Source organism: Podarcis melisellensis (genome assembly GCF_964234715.1).
Source record: "Podarcis melisellensis genome assembly, chromosome: 13".
In the NCBI taxonomy this organism is placed as follows: domain Eukaryota; kingdom Metazoa; phylum Chordata; class Lepidosauria; order Squamata; family Lacertidae; genus Podarcis; species Podarcis melisellensis.
The window spans coordinates 4,824,093-4,840,439 of NC_138545.1; the positions used below are offsets into that span (position 1 = coordinate 4,824,093).

The 16,347-nt window shown below is 50.8% G+C and overlaps 1 protein-coding gene across 1 annotated transcript in view; it reads left to right on the forward strand.

Annotated features, from left to right (window-relative positions):
* The window catches only part of DNAH2 (dynein axonemal heavy chain 2), a 136,916-nt gene that overhangs the window by 11,888 nt on the left and 108,681 nt on the right, over positions 1-16,347 (forward strand). Inside the window, exons 3-6 of the mRNA XM_081886657.1 lie at positions 4,679-4,773; positions 6,462-6,632; positions 7,934-8,162; positions 9,980-10,090. Coding sequence (XP_081742783.1) covers positions 4,679-4,773; positions 6,462-6,632; positions 7,934-8,162; positions 9,980-10,090 — 606 coding nt within the window. The remainder of the gene's footprint in view (positions 1-4,678; positions 4,774-6,461; positions 6,633-7,933; positions 8,163-9,979; positions 10,091-16,347) is intronic.

Below are 16,347 nucleotides of genomic sequence, written 5' to 3' on the forward strand. Positions count from 1 at the left end.
ATGCCGACTGCATTCTCGATGGCCCTTTGGTTTTCAGCACGCCGCCTGCTTATGAATTTATTTCCTTCGCCTCCCTTATTTTCTGTGGGGCCTCCGGGACCGTGGGGAGCTGCAGTCTACCATGTTGCCCTTGGAATCTCTCTGCGGGTGGCTTTAGGCCAGGGTCCAGTTGCCCAAAATAGCTGGATTGGGAAGGACTGACTGTGCCTGTGGCCCTGAGCGCTTCGTACCTTCCTTGGCACGAGTCGTTCACACTGCTGCTCTGCCCTTGCTATGTGGTTGCGGCGCACTTGGGTGTCATGGAGCCGGGAGTGACCTAGGAGGCCATCTACTCAAACCCCACTGCGCAGTGCAGGATGCAACCACAACGTCCCTGGCGAATGGCCATCCTTGAAATGCAAACTGCACACCGTATTCCAAATTACTATTGCACCATAGAAAAGGGTGCAGAGCCAGTGTGGTGTAGTGGTTAAGAGCAGTGGACTCGTAATCTGGGGAACCGGGTTTGCGTCTCCGCTCCTCCACCTGCAGCTGCTGGGTGACCTTGGGCCAGTCACACTTCTTTGAAGTCTCTCAGCCTCACTCACCTCACAGAGTGTTTGTTGTGGGGGAGGAAGGGAAAAGGAGATTGTTAGCCGCTTTGAGACTCCTTAGGGTAGTGATAAAGCAGGATATCAAATCCAAACTCATGAGCTGGACAGTGTGGGTGCAGCCAGTGTTGCTCTTACCCAGAGTGGAGTCTGCTTTGAAAGCTGGTCAGTAAATATCTCTGAGCAACCACACCGACTTCTTTAGATTTCTCCCATTTCCCCCCTTCTCAGTGAAATAGAATAATTGAATCATAGAGTTGGAAGCGAACACTAGTATCATCTAGCACTGCCCCCTACAATGCAGGAATGTTCTGTCCCAGGTGGGGTTTGAACCCACAACCCTGAGAATAAGACTCTCATGCTCTACCGACTGAGCTATCGGCTGGTCTAGTGATTGAACCAGCAACTTTTCACTTTCCAGAATCTCTCATCCCTCTTGGACTCCTTTCCTCTTTCAGAATCCCTGGCCACGCACCTCACCAACTTTCCCCCGAGCTCATTAAAATCAGCTTTCTGCGTCTGACTCCGCTCAGTTTTCACATCCCTCGCTATCATAAATTCAAAGATGACACGGTCACTTTCCCCCAAGGTTCCTGCCACTTCCAGTTCATCAAATCGTTCTTCTCCGTTGGTCAGGATTAACTCCAGGATAGCAGGACCCCCCCCCTTGCTCCTCGCTTCACCTTCTGAGGAACGATGTTGTCAGCTGAGGAAGTCAAGGTTTTATTGGACGGTGGATTTGTAGTGCAGATTTAGATATTCAGCAGGTGTCCGGATGGTTGCAAGCTCCTCGTCTCTGCCACAGTTTGCCTCGTGCGAATGTTTTGTGATCTCTTCCAGGAAAACAACACCCTTGCCCTCCGGTTAGTTGGGTGGCTTGCAGGATGTTGCCACAACACTCTCACTTTGCTTTCTTCTCCTCTCTTCTTACCCAGGTGCTTTCAACAAGACTGAGCCATGGATTTCTGCACAGCTGTATTTATTATTTACATGTAAAGCTACTGTTCTCTCCCTCTCTGATGGGTCTGTTCCTTTTGAGCAATATTCCATATTCCAATCATGTCTCATCCCACCAGGTCTCAGATCATACCTATCTTCCCATAGTAGGTTTTTGAGTCCATTCTCTCGGTTTTCCATTGACTCTTTGTGTTAGTATATAGATTTTGGTGTGAAGCTCAACATAAAAAAAATGAAGATCATGGCCACTGGTCCCATCACCTCCTGGCAAATAAAAGGGGAAGAAATGGAGGCAGTGTGAGATTTTACTTTCTTGGGCTCCATGATCACTGCAGATGGTGACAGCAGTCACGAAATTAAAAGACGCCTGCTTCCTGGGAGAAAAGCAACGACAAACCTAGACAGCATCTTAAAAAGCAGAGACATCACCTTGCCAACAAAGGCCCGTATAATTAAAGCCATGGTTTTCCCAGTAGTGATGCATGGAAGTGAGAGCTGGACCATAAAGAAGGCTGATCGCCGAAGAATGGATGCTTTTGAATTCTGGTGCTGGAGGAGACTCTTAAGAGTCCCATGGACTGCAAGAAGATCAAACCTCTCCATTCTGAAGGAAATCAGCCCTGAGTGCTCACTGGAAGGACAGATCCTGAAGCTGAGGCTCCAAGACTTTGGCCACCTCATGAGAAGAGAAGACTCCTTGGAAAAGACCCTGATGTTGGGAAAGATGGAGGGCACAAGGAGAAGGGGACGACGGAGGACGAGATGGTGGGACAGTGTTCTCGAAGCGACCAGCATGAGTCTGACCAAACTGCGGGAGGCAGTGGAAGACAGGAGGGCCTGGCGTGTTCTGGTCCAGGGGCCACGAAGAGGCGGACACGACTAAACGACTAAACAAATAAAAACAGATTTTGGATGCTATGGGTGTTGTAATTTTAAATGTTTCTCTGCAAAATCATGGGACCACCTCCTGCACCCTCCCTCTTCCGCACGTGATCTTGCTCTGTATACTTGGCTCAGCACTCATCCCTGGACTTTTGCCTCCCTCCCCTACGGGATTTAAAGTTAAGCTCTCTTGATCAGGCTTTCAAGACTTACAGTCTTTGGAGGTTCATTCAGTATTTCTGCTGGCTGTGTTCCTGTGTGGAACGTCAGCAGGAGCCTGCAGGAGCCGGTGGGACGGAGGAGCCTTAGCAACCACTCTGATATATCTTGAATACATACCCCCTATCAAAGTTGGAGGCAGCAATGCTTGCTGGAAACCAGAGGAGGAAAGGGATCTTTTGTGCTTGAATCCTGCTTGCAGGTTTTCCACAGGGATCTGGTTGGCCACTGTGAGAACAGAACGCTGGACTAGATGGGCCTCGTGCCTGATCCAGCAGACTCTTCTTATGTTTTTATGGATGGCCACCAACTTCTTGAGAAGATGTGTCAGGTCTGCAGAAACTGCCTCCAATCCTCTTAGGAAGATGTTTCCAATCGCCATCACACTAGGTGTTGTTCTTAATGCCCTGTGGAGCCTGGGGGTGATGCTTCTGCTAATGACCCAGGGCCACTGCCCAGTGACACAGCATGTCTCCTCATTCTTTCGGTCCTGAGAGCCATGCTCTTTCACAGATCTTCTTGCCCTTTGTGTTTTTCTCTCGACAGAGTGACTGCCAATTAGTGCAGACCAGGGGTGGCCAACTCCCAAGAGACTGCAATCTGCTTACAGAATTAAAAACTGGCGGTGATCTATCTTATCTTTGTTTTTGGGGGTTCAAGTCAAAGTTGTTGGCTTTTTTGGGGAAGGAAAGCAATGTTTTGGGGGGTTTCAGGTTAAAGTTGTTCAGCTTTTTTTAGGGAGGAGGAAAGCCCTGATTTTAAGGTTTTTTGCGGAAAAGGAAGAACAGCCGCTCACCAACAAACAGCCTCACATTGCTAACTCCTTCTTCCGTTCTGCAGATCGTCCAACAATGGAGGGCGGGCCGAGGGGGCGGGGCTGGAATCGATTTTAGCAACGCTAAAGGGACCCAACGATCGATCGCAATCTACCAAAACCTCCCGGGGATCTACCAGTAGATCACAATCGACCTTTTGGACATCCCTGGTGTAGACAGTACAGAGGTAGATGAACCCATGGCCTGACTCTGTGTAAGGCTTCTTGGGTTTGACTTGATGGAAACCTCTGCCCTTAAGTGTCCTCTCAAGAGCGCATCTTGGCTCTGTCTCTCATAAAAAACCCCAAAACCTTTAATCCTCCCTAGTAGGATTGAGTGCTCAGATCTCTTGATGAACCCACCATCTTCCTGGACTCCTCCTAAAACTTCCGTACTAAACTTCCTGAGTGAGTGCCTTTCTACAGAGCTGTGCTGATGACTCTGGGTTGGCCGGGTGGATCTGTGTGGGGCTGGGGTGGGCGACCCTTCCTCAAGAGGGGGCTAGTGTGTGTTCTGCATTAGGTGGTCTCCTTGAACCCTCAGACTCTGGGATTCAACAGGAGTTGCCCCCAACTAATTGCCTGGTACAAGCAAGGCCTGTGAGAGGGAGGACTGTGTCGGAAAGGTGTGTAGACCCGTAGATCCCTTCTGCTGTGCCAGCTTTAATAATAATAATAATAATAATAATAATAATTTTTATTTATACCCCGCCCTCCCCAGCCAAGACCAGGCTCGGGGCAGCTAACAACTGATAATAAAAACAAGTTGATTGAAATGCAGCTTTAAAAAAAAGATTAAAATACAACATTAAAACATTAAAATGCAGCCTCATCACAGGAGGAGAAAGGAAAAAGAAAGAGGGGGAGGGAATCAAATTGATTCTAAGCCAAAGGCCAGGAGGAACAACTCTGTCTTACAGGCCCTGCAGAAAGAAATCAGATCCCGCAGGGCCCTGGTCTCATGAGACAGAGCGTTCCACCAAGTCGGGGCCAGTACTGAAAAGGCCCTGGCTCTGGTTGAGGCTAATCTGACTTCCTTAGTGCCCGGGACCTCTAGGGTGTTGCCATTTATGGACCTTAAGGCCCTCCATGGGGCGTACCGGGAGAGGCGGTCCCGTAGGTATGAAAACTTCTGGCACCATGTCTGCCCCAAAGATGCCACAGTCCTTGGGTGCACTTTTGATTTCTGCTTCTCTGCCTTTTGCCCTCCTCTTAGGAGATGTTACTTCGGTATCCTTGTACGAGATGGAGGAAGAGAGCCAGGAGGAGTTGGCTATCCCTCCCAGCCCTGTGGAGGAAGAGGCGGATTTGGTAAGTTGTGAGAGAGAGATCCAGTCTTTTTGATTCTCTTGCCACCCTTGAAAACTTTAAACTATTCCTGCGTAGCTGAAGTCTGTGCAGGCGGAAACAGGTGGTGAGAAAGACTGAACCTCCAGGTCTCTTTGCCCTCAGCGTTTAAGAGTTACGGATCAGGTGCTTTTCTCTCTGTCTGCCTCTTGTTTCTCTATCCCAAACCCTGTCACGGAAGCAGCTGTCTCATTCCAGCAGAAAGACCCCCTTGGCTGGGCAACTTCTGACCCTCTCCAAGGCTGCAGGTGCCAAAGATTCCTGGCCCTGCATTTGACTCCCTTCTGCTTTTGGCTAGCTGTCGATGCCAAAGGGAGAGGATGCCTTTCCCGGAGGGAAGTGTTGCCTTTCTGACTCAGGTGACGTCCGGCTGTTGCGAGGCCCAGATCCTTCCTCCGACAGAGACGCCCTGAACGGGAGACCAGAAAGCGGGTGGGTGCCTGCATGGAACCTTCCACAATTTTGTCACATTTGGGCTAGGAACATCTGGCTCTATGCTTCCATGCCAGACGTTATGCTAATTTGATCCTGATTTCCCAGGTTCTTCTTTGAGAAGCTCTTGGGAATGAGAAATAGAAGTCTTAATGCGTTTTGAAAAAAACACATACACTTTCTCTCTCTCTCCAGGACCAAAGAGTGTCTACTGCCCAACTCCCCATTTCCTTCTTTTTCAGTCTGCACTGCTCCTACCCTTAATTTTCTTCCCCTCCCCCCCATTTACCTTTTCCTGCGCCTGGAACTGTGTTGCCTTAATGACTGAGCGCCATGATCTGCGGAAGCTCTCTGGAGTGACTGTCTTGCAATCATCTTAACAAATTAGCCCTCTTCTCTCTCCCTCTTTGAGTGCCCCGGTGGGGGTTTGGCTGAACAAGGGGAGGCGGAAGAAGATTGTGAGTCTTGGACTCCCAGTTTTCACGAGGCAGGCCCCGCTGGTGACTCGCATGATTCATATGCGTCGGGGTGGGGTCGGGTGGGGGGTTTGAACTGCGGAAAGTGACGGGTTTGGGGGCGAGGCTTGTCCCCGCATCTTGCAGGGCTGGGGGAGCCAAACTGAATGGTACGGGAAGCGTGTGCCTGATTTTTTTGTTACCTAAATAGGAGCCTGTAGGGCAGGATGATCAGGACCATGCCAGGAGGGGAAATGTTTTTTCACCGTTCCCCCACCCCCTGCATCCCACAGCCCTGATGAAAATTGCCCCCGAAGTGGCTGCTGTTCTTGGGATGTGGAAGGGAATGAGTCCCCGCCCGCCCTCCCTGCATGGTGTTGTCCTGATCAGCACCCCCCCCCCACTCCAACACTTGCTATTTAAAGAACAAGAATCAGACACAACAATTGCATGCACCGATTTTTGCATGCCGTCTAGTTTGTTCCGATTCAGAGGTAGGCTGCTTTTAAACTGGAGGAGTCTACAGCGACAACCTCCATGAACTGGTGTCATCTCGTGTGGCCGCTCACACCTTAGACTCAGTCTGATGCCCTGGAATAGCAGGCCAGGCTCTGGGCTTGTATGGTTCCCAGTCCTGCTCCTAAACACATGGGATGGGGGGAAGACAGTGCAATCCAACGCGGTCTCTGCAAACGGCTTGTCCTGTCGGATGCGCACGCTCTGCCTCCCTTTGCTTGAGCTTGGCCTCTTTCCCTTTTCACTCAGAAACCCTGCATTGAAAGCCGGATCGCCTTGTCTGGCCTCAGAGATGAGATGTGGACAGAGGACCACAAGGCCGCCATGGATCAGTTTCTGAAGGACCCCACCCAGCAGATGCTTGTCTTCTACATTGACGACTTTGCCGGCTTGAAAGTGGAGCCGGTCATGCCATACCAGGTTGGTTTGCTCAGTCTGTCACGGACCACCTGAGAGGCTCCTCTGTGTGTTTGGTAGGGGTAACAATGTGGGAAGGTTTGCCATTTCCTCCACAGTGCAAAAGGATAAGAGCACTCCGCCCTGGGGCTGAATCTGATCCATCTAGCCTGGTGGCAACCTCATGCTTCCAGGAAGCCCACTAGCAGAGTTTTCCCCTCTTCTTTGCCTTCGGCACCTAGTATTCAGTGATATAGTCCGGGTGGCGCTGTGGGTAAAACCTCAGCGCCTAGGACTTGCCGATCGTATGGTCGGCGATTCGAATCCCCACGGCGGGGTGAGCTCCCGTCCTTCGGTCCCAGCTCCTGCCCACCTAGCAGTTCGAAAGCACGTCAAAGTGCAAGTAGATAAATAGGTACCGCTTTACAAGCGGGAAGGTAAACGGCGTTTCCGTGTGCTGGGCTGGTGCCGGCTTGCCAGAGCAGCTTCGTCACGCTGGCCACGTGACCCGGAAGTGTCTCTGGACAGCGCTGGCCCCCGGCCTCTTAAGTGAGATGGGCGCACAACCCTAGAGTCGGACACGACTGGCCCGTACGGGCAGGGGTACCGTTACCTTTACCTTTACTGCCTTTGAACCTAGGTAAGGTAAAGGTAAAGGTACCCCTGCCCATACGGGCCAGTCTTGACAGACTCTGGGGGCCCTAGAGGCCCCATCTATCAATAGCCACTGATCCTGATTTTCCCAGGTCCTCCAAATAAGTGGGACCTTTCCAGCCTTTGATACTTTATTAGTAGGTTTCCAACTGGCCAGATTGTATCAGGAGTTTTTTTAATCCCTTGCCCACAAGGTGTTTGCCTGCATAGGGCGTAAGGTGGCTACCTTTGTTTCAGTCTTTCTTCTTCTGAAGGTTGGTCTCTTTGCTGTTCTGTATCTCAGATTAAATTACCCCAGATCCCCAGGCTCATGTTTCCCAAAAAGCAGTGGGGAATCCAGTTCTTAATTAAAAGCAAAAGGTTGCATGTTTGTTTGTGACAACCTGCCACTCAACCTCTGCCTACTCCCAATTTATTCTCTGGAGGCATTTTGCCTGCACTCTGGAACAAGTCTCTGCGGCAGGCACCTGTGCTGTGGACGGATGTGGCAGTTATGGGGCTGTAACAGACACTCTGGCATCAATCAGCCCCAGTGGTTCAGTCCTGGGCACTGAAAATATGTGTAGACTAGACTCAGGGCAGTTTAGAAGCTCTGTTCCCAGGGCTGGAGGTCACTAGGATACGTTTCTGCTGATGATCCTTCCATCTCTAATTCAGCATTGTCCCCGCAGGAGCAGAAACAGCTCACTTACTTCATCCGCCAAGAGAACGCAGAGATTACAGAAGAGAACTTCCACGAGGTCGTCCAGTTTGGCACCGTCCGGAAGCCCTACATAGATTCCTTGATCCGCAATCTCAACGCCGTGTATCTCCCCCAGCTCTTTCGCAAGTCAACCTGGCCCGAAAGCATAAAGAACGAGTTTTTCTCAGAAATTTATCACTTTATGACCTCTCTCACAGGTAGGACTCCCTGCTCTCCTCCCTTCCTGGATCTGACTTTTATGTAGGGCTGGGCTTGCCATTTTACTGAGTTCTAACTAAGACCTCCCTCTAAAGATTTGCCAGATCAAAAAAGGAGATTCCAACTGAGCATGGTGGTGATTGCCGTTCAGCAGTGGGATGGTTTAACTTGGAGGGTGTTCATTGGAGGTTTTTAAACAGAGGTTGGATAGCCAGCTGTCAGGGATCTTTAGCTGTGATTCCTGCATTGGACTAGATGACCATTGGGTGCCTTCCAACTCTAAAATTATATGATAGTTGAGTCAATCTGCAAAATTCAGTACACCTCACACTCCCTAATGCACATCATCATGGCTGCCTGGCCCACAGTTTCTCAGCCTCAGAGCTCTTCCTGCTGATATTTCATTACCCACCCTGTTAGGTAATGAGAGGAGGTTTCCCCCAGAAGTTGCACCCTTTCTCAATATTCTATTGCTGGCACCTTTCCTTTGAGCAGGTGGGATGTTGCTCTGACATCACAGCACCACAGCTAGTGGTTATAGAAGGCCGTCCTATTCTCCAAGGAATGCATTGCCGGCAGCGACGACTGTGGCGTGCTGCTTGGAGGCCGGATCTGCTGTCTCCTCAGTAGCTCCCCCCTCCATGCCACCTCTACGCCCATCTCTTGGTGGATCGGAGATGCTGCTAGACTCCTCCTACCCACGTAGATCATTATTCCCCCCTTGATCTTGATGTAGATCTCCACTCACCATTTCATCCCTGGCCAGGGAGGGGTGGGGCACCATTTTGTGTCTCGCCTCAGGTGTCAAAATGTCTTGGTCCATTCCTGGGTTACCAGGTGGCTACCTGACCAACAGAAAACAACCAGCCTTTTGCCTAGGTTTACACATCAGATGGCTGCCAGTATGCTTAGTGCAGGCATGGCCAAACTTGGCCCTCCAGCTGTTTTGGGACTACAACTCCCATCATCCCTAGCTAACATGATCAGTGGTCAGGGATGATGGGAATTGTAGTCCCAAAATAGCCGGAGGGCCAAGTTTGGCCATGCCTGGTAGTGTCTTTGTATTCAAAGTTTCTTGGTGCCTTGGTCTTTCCCCCGAACACCCTTAAACTTGTGCATGTCAGAATGTATCCCTGCATTTCTTATTATTATGGAAGGCATTAGGGAAGCTGAGCACGTTTGCTTAAACGTGCCACCTGCATAAATTACTTCCATGAGGCTTTGCGTTCCCGCATAGCTTGGGACATTGGGTCAAGGGAGAGGGCTGTGCGGTAGCAGGTACAGTGGTACCTTGGGTTACATACGCTTCATGTTACATCTGCTTCAGGTTACAGACTCCGCTAACCCAGAAATAGTGCTTCAGGTTAAGAACTTTGCTTCAGGATGAGAACAGAAATCGTGTTCTGGCGGCACGGCAGCAGCGGGAGGCCCCATTAGCTAGAGTGGTGCTTCAGGTTAAGAACAGTTTTAGGTTAAGAACAGACCTCCGGAACGAATTAAGTTCTTAACCCAGGGTACCACTGTATGTCAAATGCCATGACTGTTGGCGCCCTGCTGAGGAACCATAAACCATGTTTCCTGTTTTGTGTCTTATGAGAGACCCCTTCCTTCCTTCCTTCCTTCCTTCCTTCCTTCCTTCCTTCCTTCCTTCCTTCCTTCCTTCCTTCCCTCCCTCCTTCCCTCCCTCCTTCCCTCCCTCCCTCCCTCCCTCCCTCCCTCCCTCCCTCCCTCCCTCCAAGACCCCCCACAAACAGCAATTTGCCAGACCGGTGCCTTTCTGCTTTGTCACTCTTTCTCCATCTTTGTCCCTCTCTAGACACTCGCTCCAAAATGAGGGGCCGCACCATCCTCTACATCCCAATCGAGTCCCTGACCATCAAGACGGAGATGGCCTTGAAGGACAAAGCCCTGGTTCAGCGGCTGGAGAGTGAGTGGGGATCTCTGGGGACTTGGGCCCTGGAGGTGTGGGGGGGGAGTGGTGGTAACAGGATCAGCAGGAGAGGAAGACGGCTGATGGGGAGGATGAAGCCTGACCGAGAGGCTTGCCAGCCGAGCAGCAGTGCTTGGACTGTAAGTGAATTAACCCCTCACAGCATATGAGCTGCATCCATCATTCCCAATCACAGAAAACGGGTTTGTCAGGCTGTGAACGTCTGCAGGGCCCCTTTGTGGGGTTGTTAGTTCTGCTGCAGGCGTTTTCTGTCAGGAAATGGAAGGCAGGGGCAGGTTAGGCCTCTCCCAAGCCCTCCATCCTACCTTCACGGGTTGCCTCGTTGGTGAAATTGCTCCTCTCCTCTCCACTCCCCCACCCCACCTCCCATCTAAATTCTGCACCACGCACAGAACACAATGTGCAAATGGAGAAAACAATGGCACCGGGATGACCCACACACAAACACACACTTTTCTGCATTTTTAGAGCATTCCTTATTAGAGCATTCATTTTTCCATCTGTGCTGGCAAGATCTGGGGGAGATGTGCAGGCTGGGAGAGAGAGAATGACTAGGAGGCCTGGGAGCAGACAGGCTGCCATGTGTCCGGAAGAGAAGAGAATGGCTGCAGGGCCCAGAAATTTCCTTCAAGCGCTGCTTGGATCCTTCGATTTGTTGAGGAGACTTTCACCTGTCCAAGGACCAGCCTTCTAGAGATCTGTTTTGGAGTCCAAGTGGTGGGATTTGAAGCGAGCGCAAAGCATTTCCTGCCCTTGTGCCCATGAGAGCTAGAGGCTTGATCTATTCAAACAGACATAAACCTTTCCTCGACTCCATGCCCAGCACAGGCCACCACAGTGCTTCCTCTTTGTGGGTTTGGTATTTGCAAAGGAGACACTGTAATCCGGGAGATGCAGTAACACCTGTGTGCTTCAGCAATTCCCCTTGAGGTTACGAAATTAAAAGACGCCTGCTCCTTGGGAGAAAGGCGATGGCAAGCCTAGACAGTATCTTAAAAAGCAGAGACATCACCTTGCCAACAAAGGTCCGTATAGTTAAAGCCATGGTTTTCCCAGTAGTGATGTATGGAAGTGACAGCTGGACCATAAAGAAGGCTGATCGCCGAGGAATTGATGCTTTTGAATTATGGTGCTGGAGGAGACTCTTGAGAGTCCTATGGACTACAAGAAGATCAAATCTCTCCATTATGGAGGAAATCAGCCCTTAGTGCTCACTGGAAGGACAGATCCTGAAGCTGAGACTCCAAGACTCTGGCCACCTCATGAGAAGAGAAGATTCCCTGGAAAAGACCCTGATGTTGGGAAAGATGGAGGGCACAAGAAGAAGGGGACAACGGAGTACGAGATGGTTGGACAGTGTTCTCGAAGCTACCAGCATGAGTTTGACCAAACTGTGGGAGGCAGTGGAAGACAGGAAGGCCTGGCGTGCTCTGGTCCAGGGGGTCATGAAGAGTCGGACACGACTAAATGACTAAACAACAACAACAACACAACAAATATAACAAATAATATTCCGTTCTCAGCAACCAGCTTTCTGATCCTGGAGGCTGCTGCACGGCCATCTTGAAGGGTAGCCATTGGTAGCTTTCTCCTTCTGCATGGTTTCCCCCCATCTTCCTTTTAAATCCGTCAAAGCCAACAGACAACCCTGCACCTTATTGAGTCATAAGCATTCATAAGGCACCTCAAAGGGCATCTACCCACCGGCAGAAGCAGGAAATCTTGTGGCAGTGAGTTCCAGAAGTAAATAATGCCCCATGGGAAGAAGGACTTTTATTTCATCTTTTCTGAATCTTCCGCTGATCTGTTTCATAGGGTGACCCTACGAAAGTTTCACTTTTTGCACATCATGCACAATTTTATAAACCTCATGTATTATGTGTCATACCAGTTTCCCTCCTCCCAGCACCGCCCCCCTTCCTCCCCCCGAAGGCGGCCTCGTGACAGGCAGGCGGCTGATGTATAAGATGCTAGTGGGGGTGAATCATTCTTCACCCTTCTCTCCAGCACCTTTTCTCCTCGGATCTATTAAAAATCCTGCTTTTGTTATTAGTTTGAGGGAAGAGGGCTGGTGGTGGTGACGCTGAGGGGAAATGTGCACACACCAAAAATCTCGAGAATAAGAATGTGGGGTGGGAGGGAGAGGAACTTTGGCCCTTCATCTCAAAATCAGAACCGTGTGTGGTTTTGTTCTCGAGGTACGTGGAGCCCACTGCTTTCACCACTAAGGGTGCTTCCAGACAGGGTTGATTGGACGCGGGTGGCGCTGTGGGTTAAACCACAGAGCCTAGGGCTTGCCGATCAGAAGGTTGGCGGTTCAAATCCCCGCAACAGGGTGAGCTCCTGTTGCTCGGTCCCTGCTCCTGCCAACCTAGCAGTTCGAAAGCACGTCAAAGTGCAAGTAGATAAATAGGTACTGCTCCGGTGGGAAGGTAAACGGTGTTTCCGTGAGCTGCTCTGGTTCGCCAGAAGCGGCTTAGTCATGCTGGCCACATGACCCGGAAGCTGTACGCAGGCTCCCTCGGCCAATAAAGCGAGATGAGCGCCGCAACCCCAGAATCGGCCACGGCTGGACCTAATGGTCAGGAGCCCCTTTACCTTTACCTTAGACAGGGATGGCATCTCACAAACAGGCTCCGAGATCTGATTTGTTCTGTGTCCACATGCACACAGTTGAAGTCTTTCACTTTCCATAGCTGTGCTGCGGTTTCTTATCCACACCAGTGGGCTGTCCTCGATTGAATCTTTCCGTTTACTGGCCCCTTCCTTCAAGGACAACACCACCCTCCGCTAACATTTCCGCAGGTGGCGCCGTGGTCTAAACCACTGAGCCTCTTGGGCCTGCCGATCAGAAGTTTGGCGGTTCAAATCGGCACAGCGGTGTGAGCTCCTGTTGCTCGGTCCCTGCTCCTGCCAACCTAGCAGTTTGAAAGCACACCGGTACAAGTAGATAAATAGGTACCACTGCAGCAGGAAGGTAAACGGCATTTCCGTGCGCTCTGGTTTCTGCCAGAGTGTTTCGTTGCGCCAGAAGCATTTAGTCATGCTGGCCACATGACCCTGAAAGCAGTCTGTGGACAAACACCGTCTCCCTCGGCCTGAAACCCCATAGTCGCCTTTGACTGGACTTAACCGTCCAGAGGTCCTTTACCTTTTCTTACCCCATTATGGGCAATTTCTGACTCTGCGCACGTGGGCCTCTAAATAATAATAATATCACAGTATGTGTGGAAGAGCAAATATCAACCCTTAGCTGTCATGTTTCATGATGAGCAGAATGGAGCTTGTGCTTTTTGGCAGAAGTGGCAACGTTGAGCAAAGTGGACTGATGGTTGGACTCAATGTAAGGCAGCTAGCTGTGACACACCTTATTCCTCATGGGATCTCTTCATCCCAGGTCTGGCCACTGCTTCTTAACCTGCCCCAGTTGGCATCCTACATATTTCAAAGGGCTGCTCTCCAAAATACAAATGGTTTATGCCCTCCATTTGTCCCTGCTGCTCAGCCCAGAGCACCTATTTTCTTTTTCCCAGCACTTGAAGGTACACAAGGGGAGGCATCCCTGGCCATTGTTTTGCCAGAGCACAGCCCCTGGAAAGCAGCAAGGGACACCTTTGCTATTCTGGGTGTTAAAAATGCACAGTACTTGGTTTTATTTTACTGCTGTTTTTAATGGGCACATTACCCATCCTGAGCCTTCAGGGTACGGACACTTTGAGAGGCCTGTTCTGTCCTTTGTTTTCCTTATCTTGCCAGGGTCCCTCTCTGCGCCTTAAGGGAAAGGGCACGACCTGCCTGCTCCAACCTATTCATCTGCCTCAGGGCAGAGAGGAGAGAAAAACCCAATATATATATTTCTCTCTCTCTCTCTCTCTCTCTCTCTCTCTCCTCTCCTCTCCTCTCCTCTCCTCTCCTCTCCTCTCCTCTCCACCCCTTTGCTCAGGAACTTCTTGTAACCTCTCTTAGTGCACATTTTGAGTGACATTCTCGGGTTGGGGGGCACTTTATCCCCACACTCCCAGAGTTCCCCTTTGAAGGGAAACCGGGGCTTGCAGAGCCCAAGAGAGGCTTGAGAACTGAACCAGAGCAGGCCTTAAATGCAGAAAAGGCACTGGCCGAGCTGCCACTTGTGGCCATACGACAGGTGGGGGGCATCACAACTGTCCCTCCGCTTTCCCGACACAGTGGTCCCTGAGGGGATTTCTCCCTCAGCTGTTCTCCTCCAATACTTCTGGTTTTGGAGCCAGGTTGAAGGAGAAATTACCTCAGGGGCACGCGTTGCAGGGAGAAAAGTCTCTGGGGGTGGGGGCGCACGGCACCCCCATATGGACCTTCCTTTTGTGCTTTGAACTCAGCCTCCTGTGTTTGAAGAGACAGGCCCGCCGCCATCTTGTGTGGCTTGTCTCTCTGGGCCCATCCCGCCATCCCATTGCCCCAGCCCCTAACCCTTTGTCTCCCAGGGGCTGCTGGTTCTGTTACTGCCCCGCAGGCAGAAAAGAAAAGAAAGGCTGAAGCGCCGGCGAGAGAAATCGCCAGTCAGATCCGGCGCAGCGGCTCGTTTGTTCCGCCCTGCGCAAATTCAATTGAACACCTCGCTACGGACAAGGGGAAAAGATGTTGACTGAATTATGCAGCGCGTGTGTCTCTATTAGGAATAATAAAGCAGAGCCTGGCAAAGGTGTGCCTCACCAGGGATTGTTCAGTCCTTTTCTTCCGTATGCAAATGGCAGAGGGAGCCCACTGGGGGGCCCTGCTGGGCCTGGGTTGCCCCCTCAGCCACTGTACTGTGTGAGGGACATGTCAGACATCCTGTTCTGAAGGTGTGGGCCCACAAAACATTCTTGTGTGCATAAAAATAAATGCCATAGGTGTACTCGGGTTGAGGTTGCTTCAGGTTGAGCATTTTCAGGCTGCGCTCTGTGGCAACCCGGAAGTAACGGAACGCGTTACTTCTGGGTTTTGCCACTCGCGCATGCGCAGACGGTCAAAATGACATCATGCGCAGAAGCGGTGAATTGCGATCCGCAGACACGGATTGCGTTTGCTTCAGGATGCAAATGGGGCTCCAGAGCTGATCCCGTTCGTATCCAGAGGTACCACTGTATATTTTTAGTGTTGGACGGCAGCCTGCCCCTATCTGCCCCTCCAGGTGTTCTGGACTACAATTCCCATCAGCCATAGCTGGCTGTGGCTGATGGAAGCTGGAGTCCAAAACATCTGGATGGAGCAGGTTGGGGATATATTGTTATAAGAGCTCCATCCCTTGAGGGATCTGGGGCCTGGCTGCAGTTCCCCACTGCCTGGATGTACACATGGCCTCCTGCAGGCCTCTCTGTAGCCTTTTTAGCCTCGGGTGAGAAGAGCTTTGCGCCCAGGACGGGGAAATGGGAGTCAACAGACACACCTCCTTCATCTCCTGCCCCAACACGGGTGAAGTGGTTTGCACTTCCATGCTGTCGCTGCCTTTGGCTTTCTTCTGGCGTCCAGGAGAGGCGGCTCCTTGTTCGCTCTGCCTCGCTTGTGGCGTTGCATAAATTGCCATTACCGTTGGCTTTTTGCAACAAAGGAAAATAAAAAGGCCTTTTAGTAACAACAGGCATTAATTGACCCGTTTTTTGGATTGAACGCCGCAGCACTTCAGTATGGCCCAAGCTCATTTGGGCATGTGGGGGGAATAGACTCCAGAACGTTCTTATCTCTCCTCGATTTTGTAGCTTTTAAAACACAGGCACACACGTAAAGCACAAAGGGAGACGACCCGTTCATCTTGTGCCTTGTTTTATCTCCGAATTTGAGTATAGGATATTCCCCCCCCCAACGCATAAAAGTGGAGCGTGCCCCTTTTCAAAGTTTAAAAGCATTATGAAGAAATCCCCCACTGCCATAGACAGATGGAGGATTTGAAATTCACATGATTGTCCCATAATGAGAGGCCTGTGCGGTTGGCAGCGCCCAGCCTGCAATGTTCGCCGCGCGCATTAAAATCTTCCCATGGCTGGATATTTTGCATGGCAATGCATGCTTGGGTTAAGCATCCAATTGGCTACCTTGGGGTCGTCTCTTGTGTGACTAAAACCTCAGCTGTTATCAAGCACTTAGAGATACTTGGCTATTCTAATCCCTGGGCTGTGTGATTGTCTTACCCCTGTAATTTGGCACAGAGACTGCAGCTTCCACGCTGCGATACTAACTCTTCCTAGATGGCTGCTCTCTAGCTATTAGCCTCTTCCATT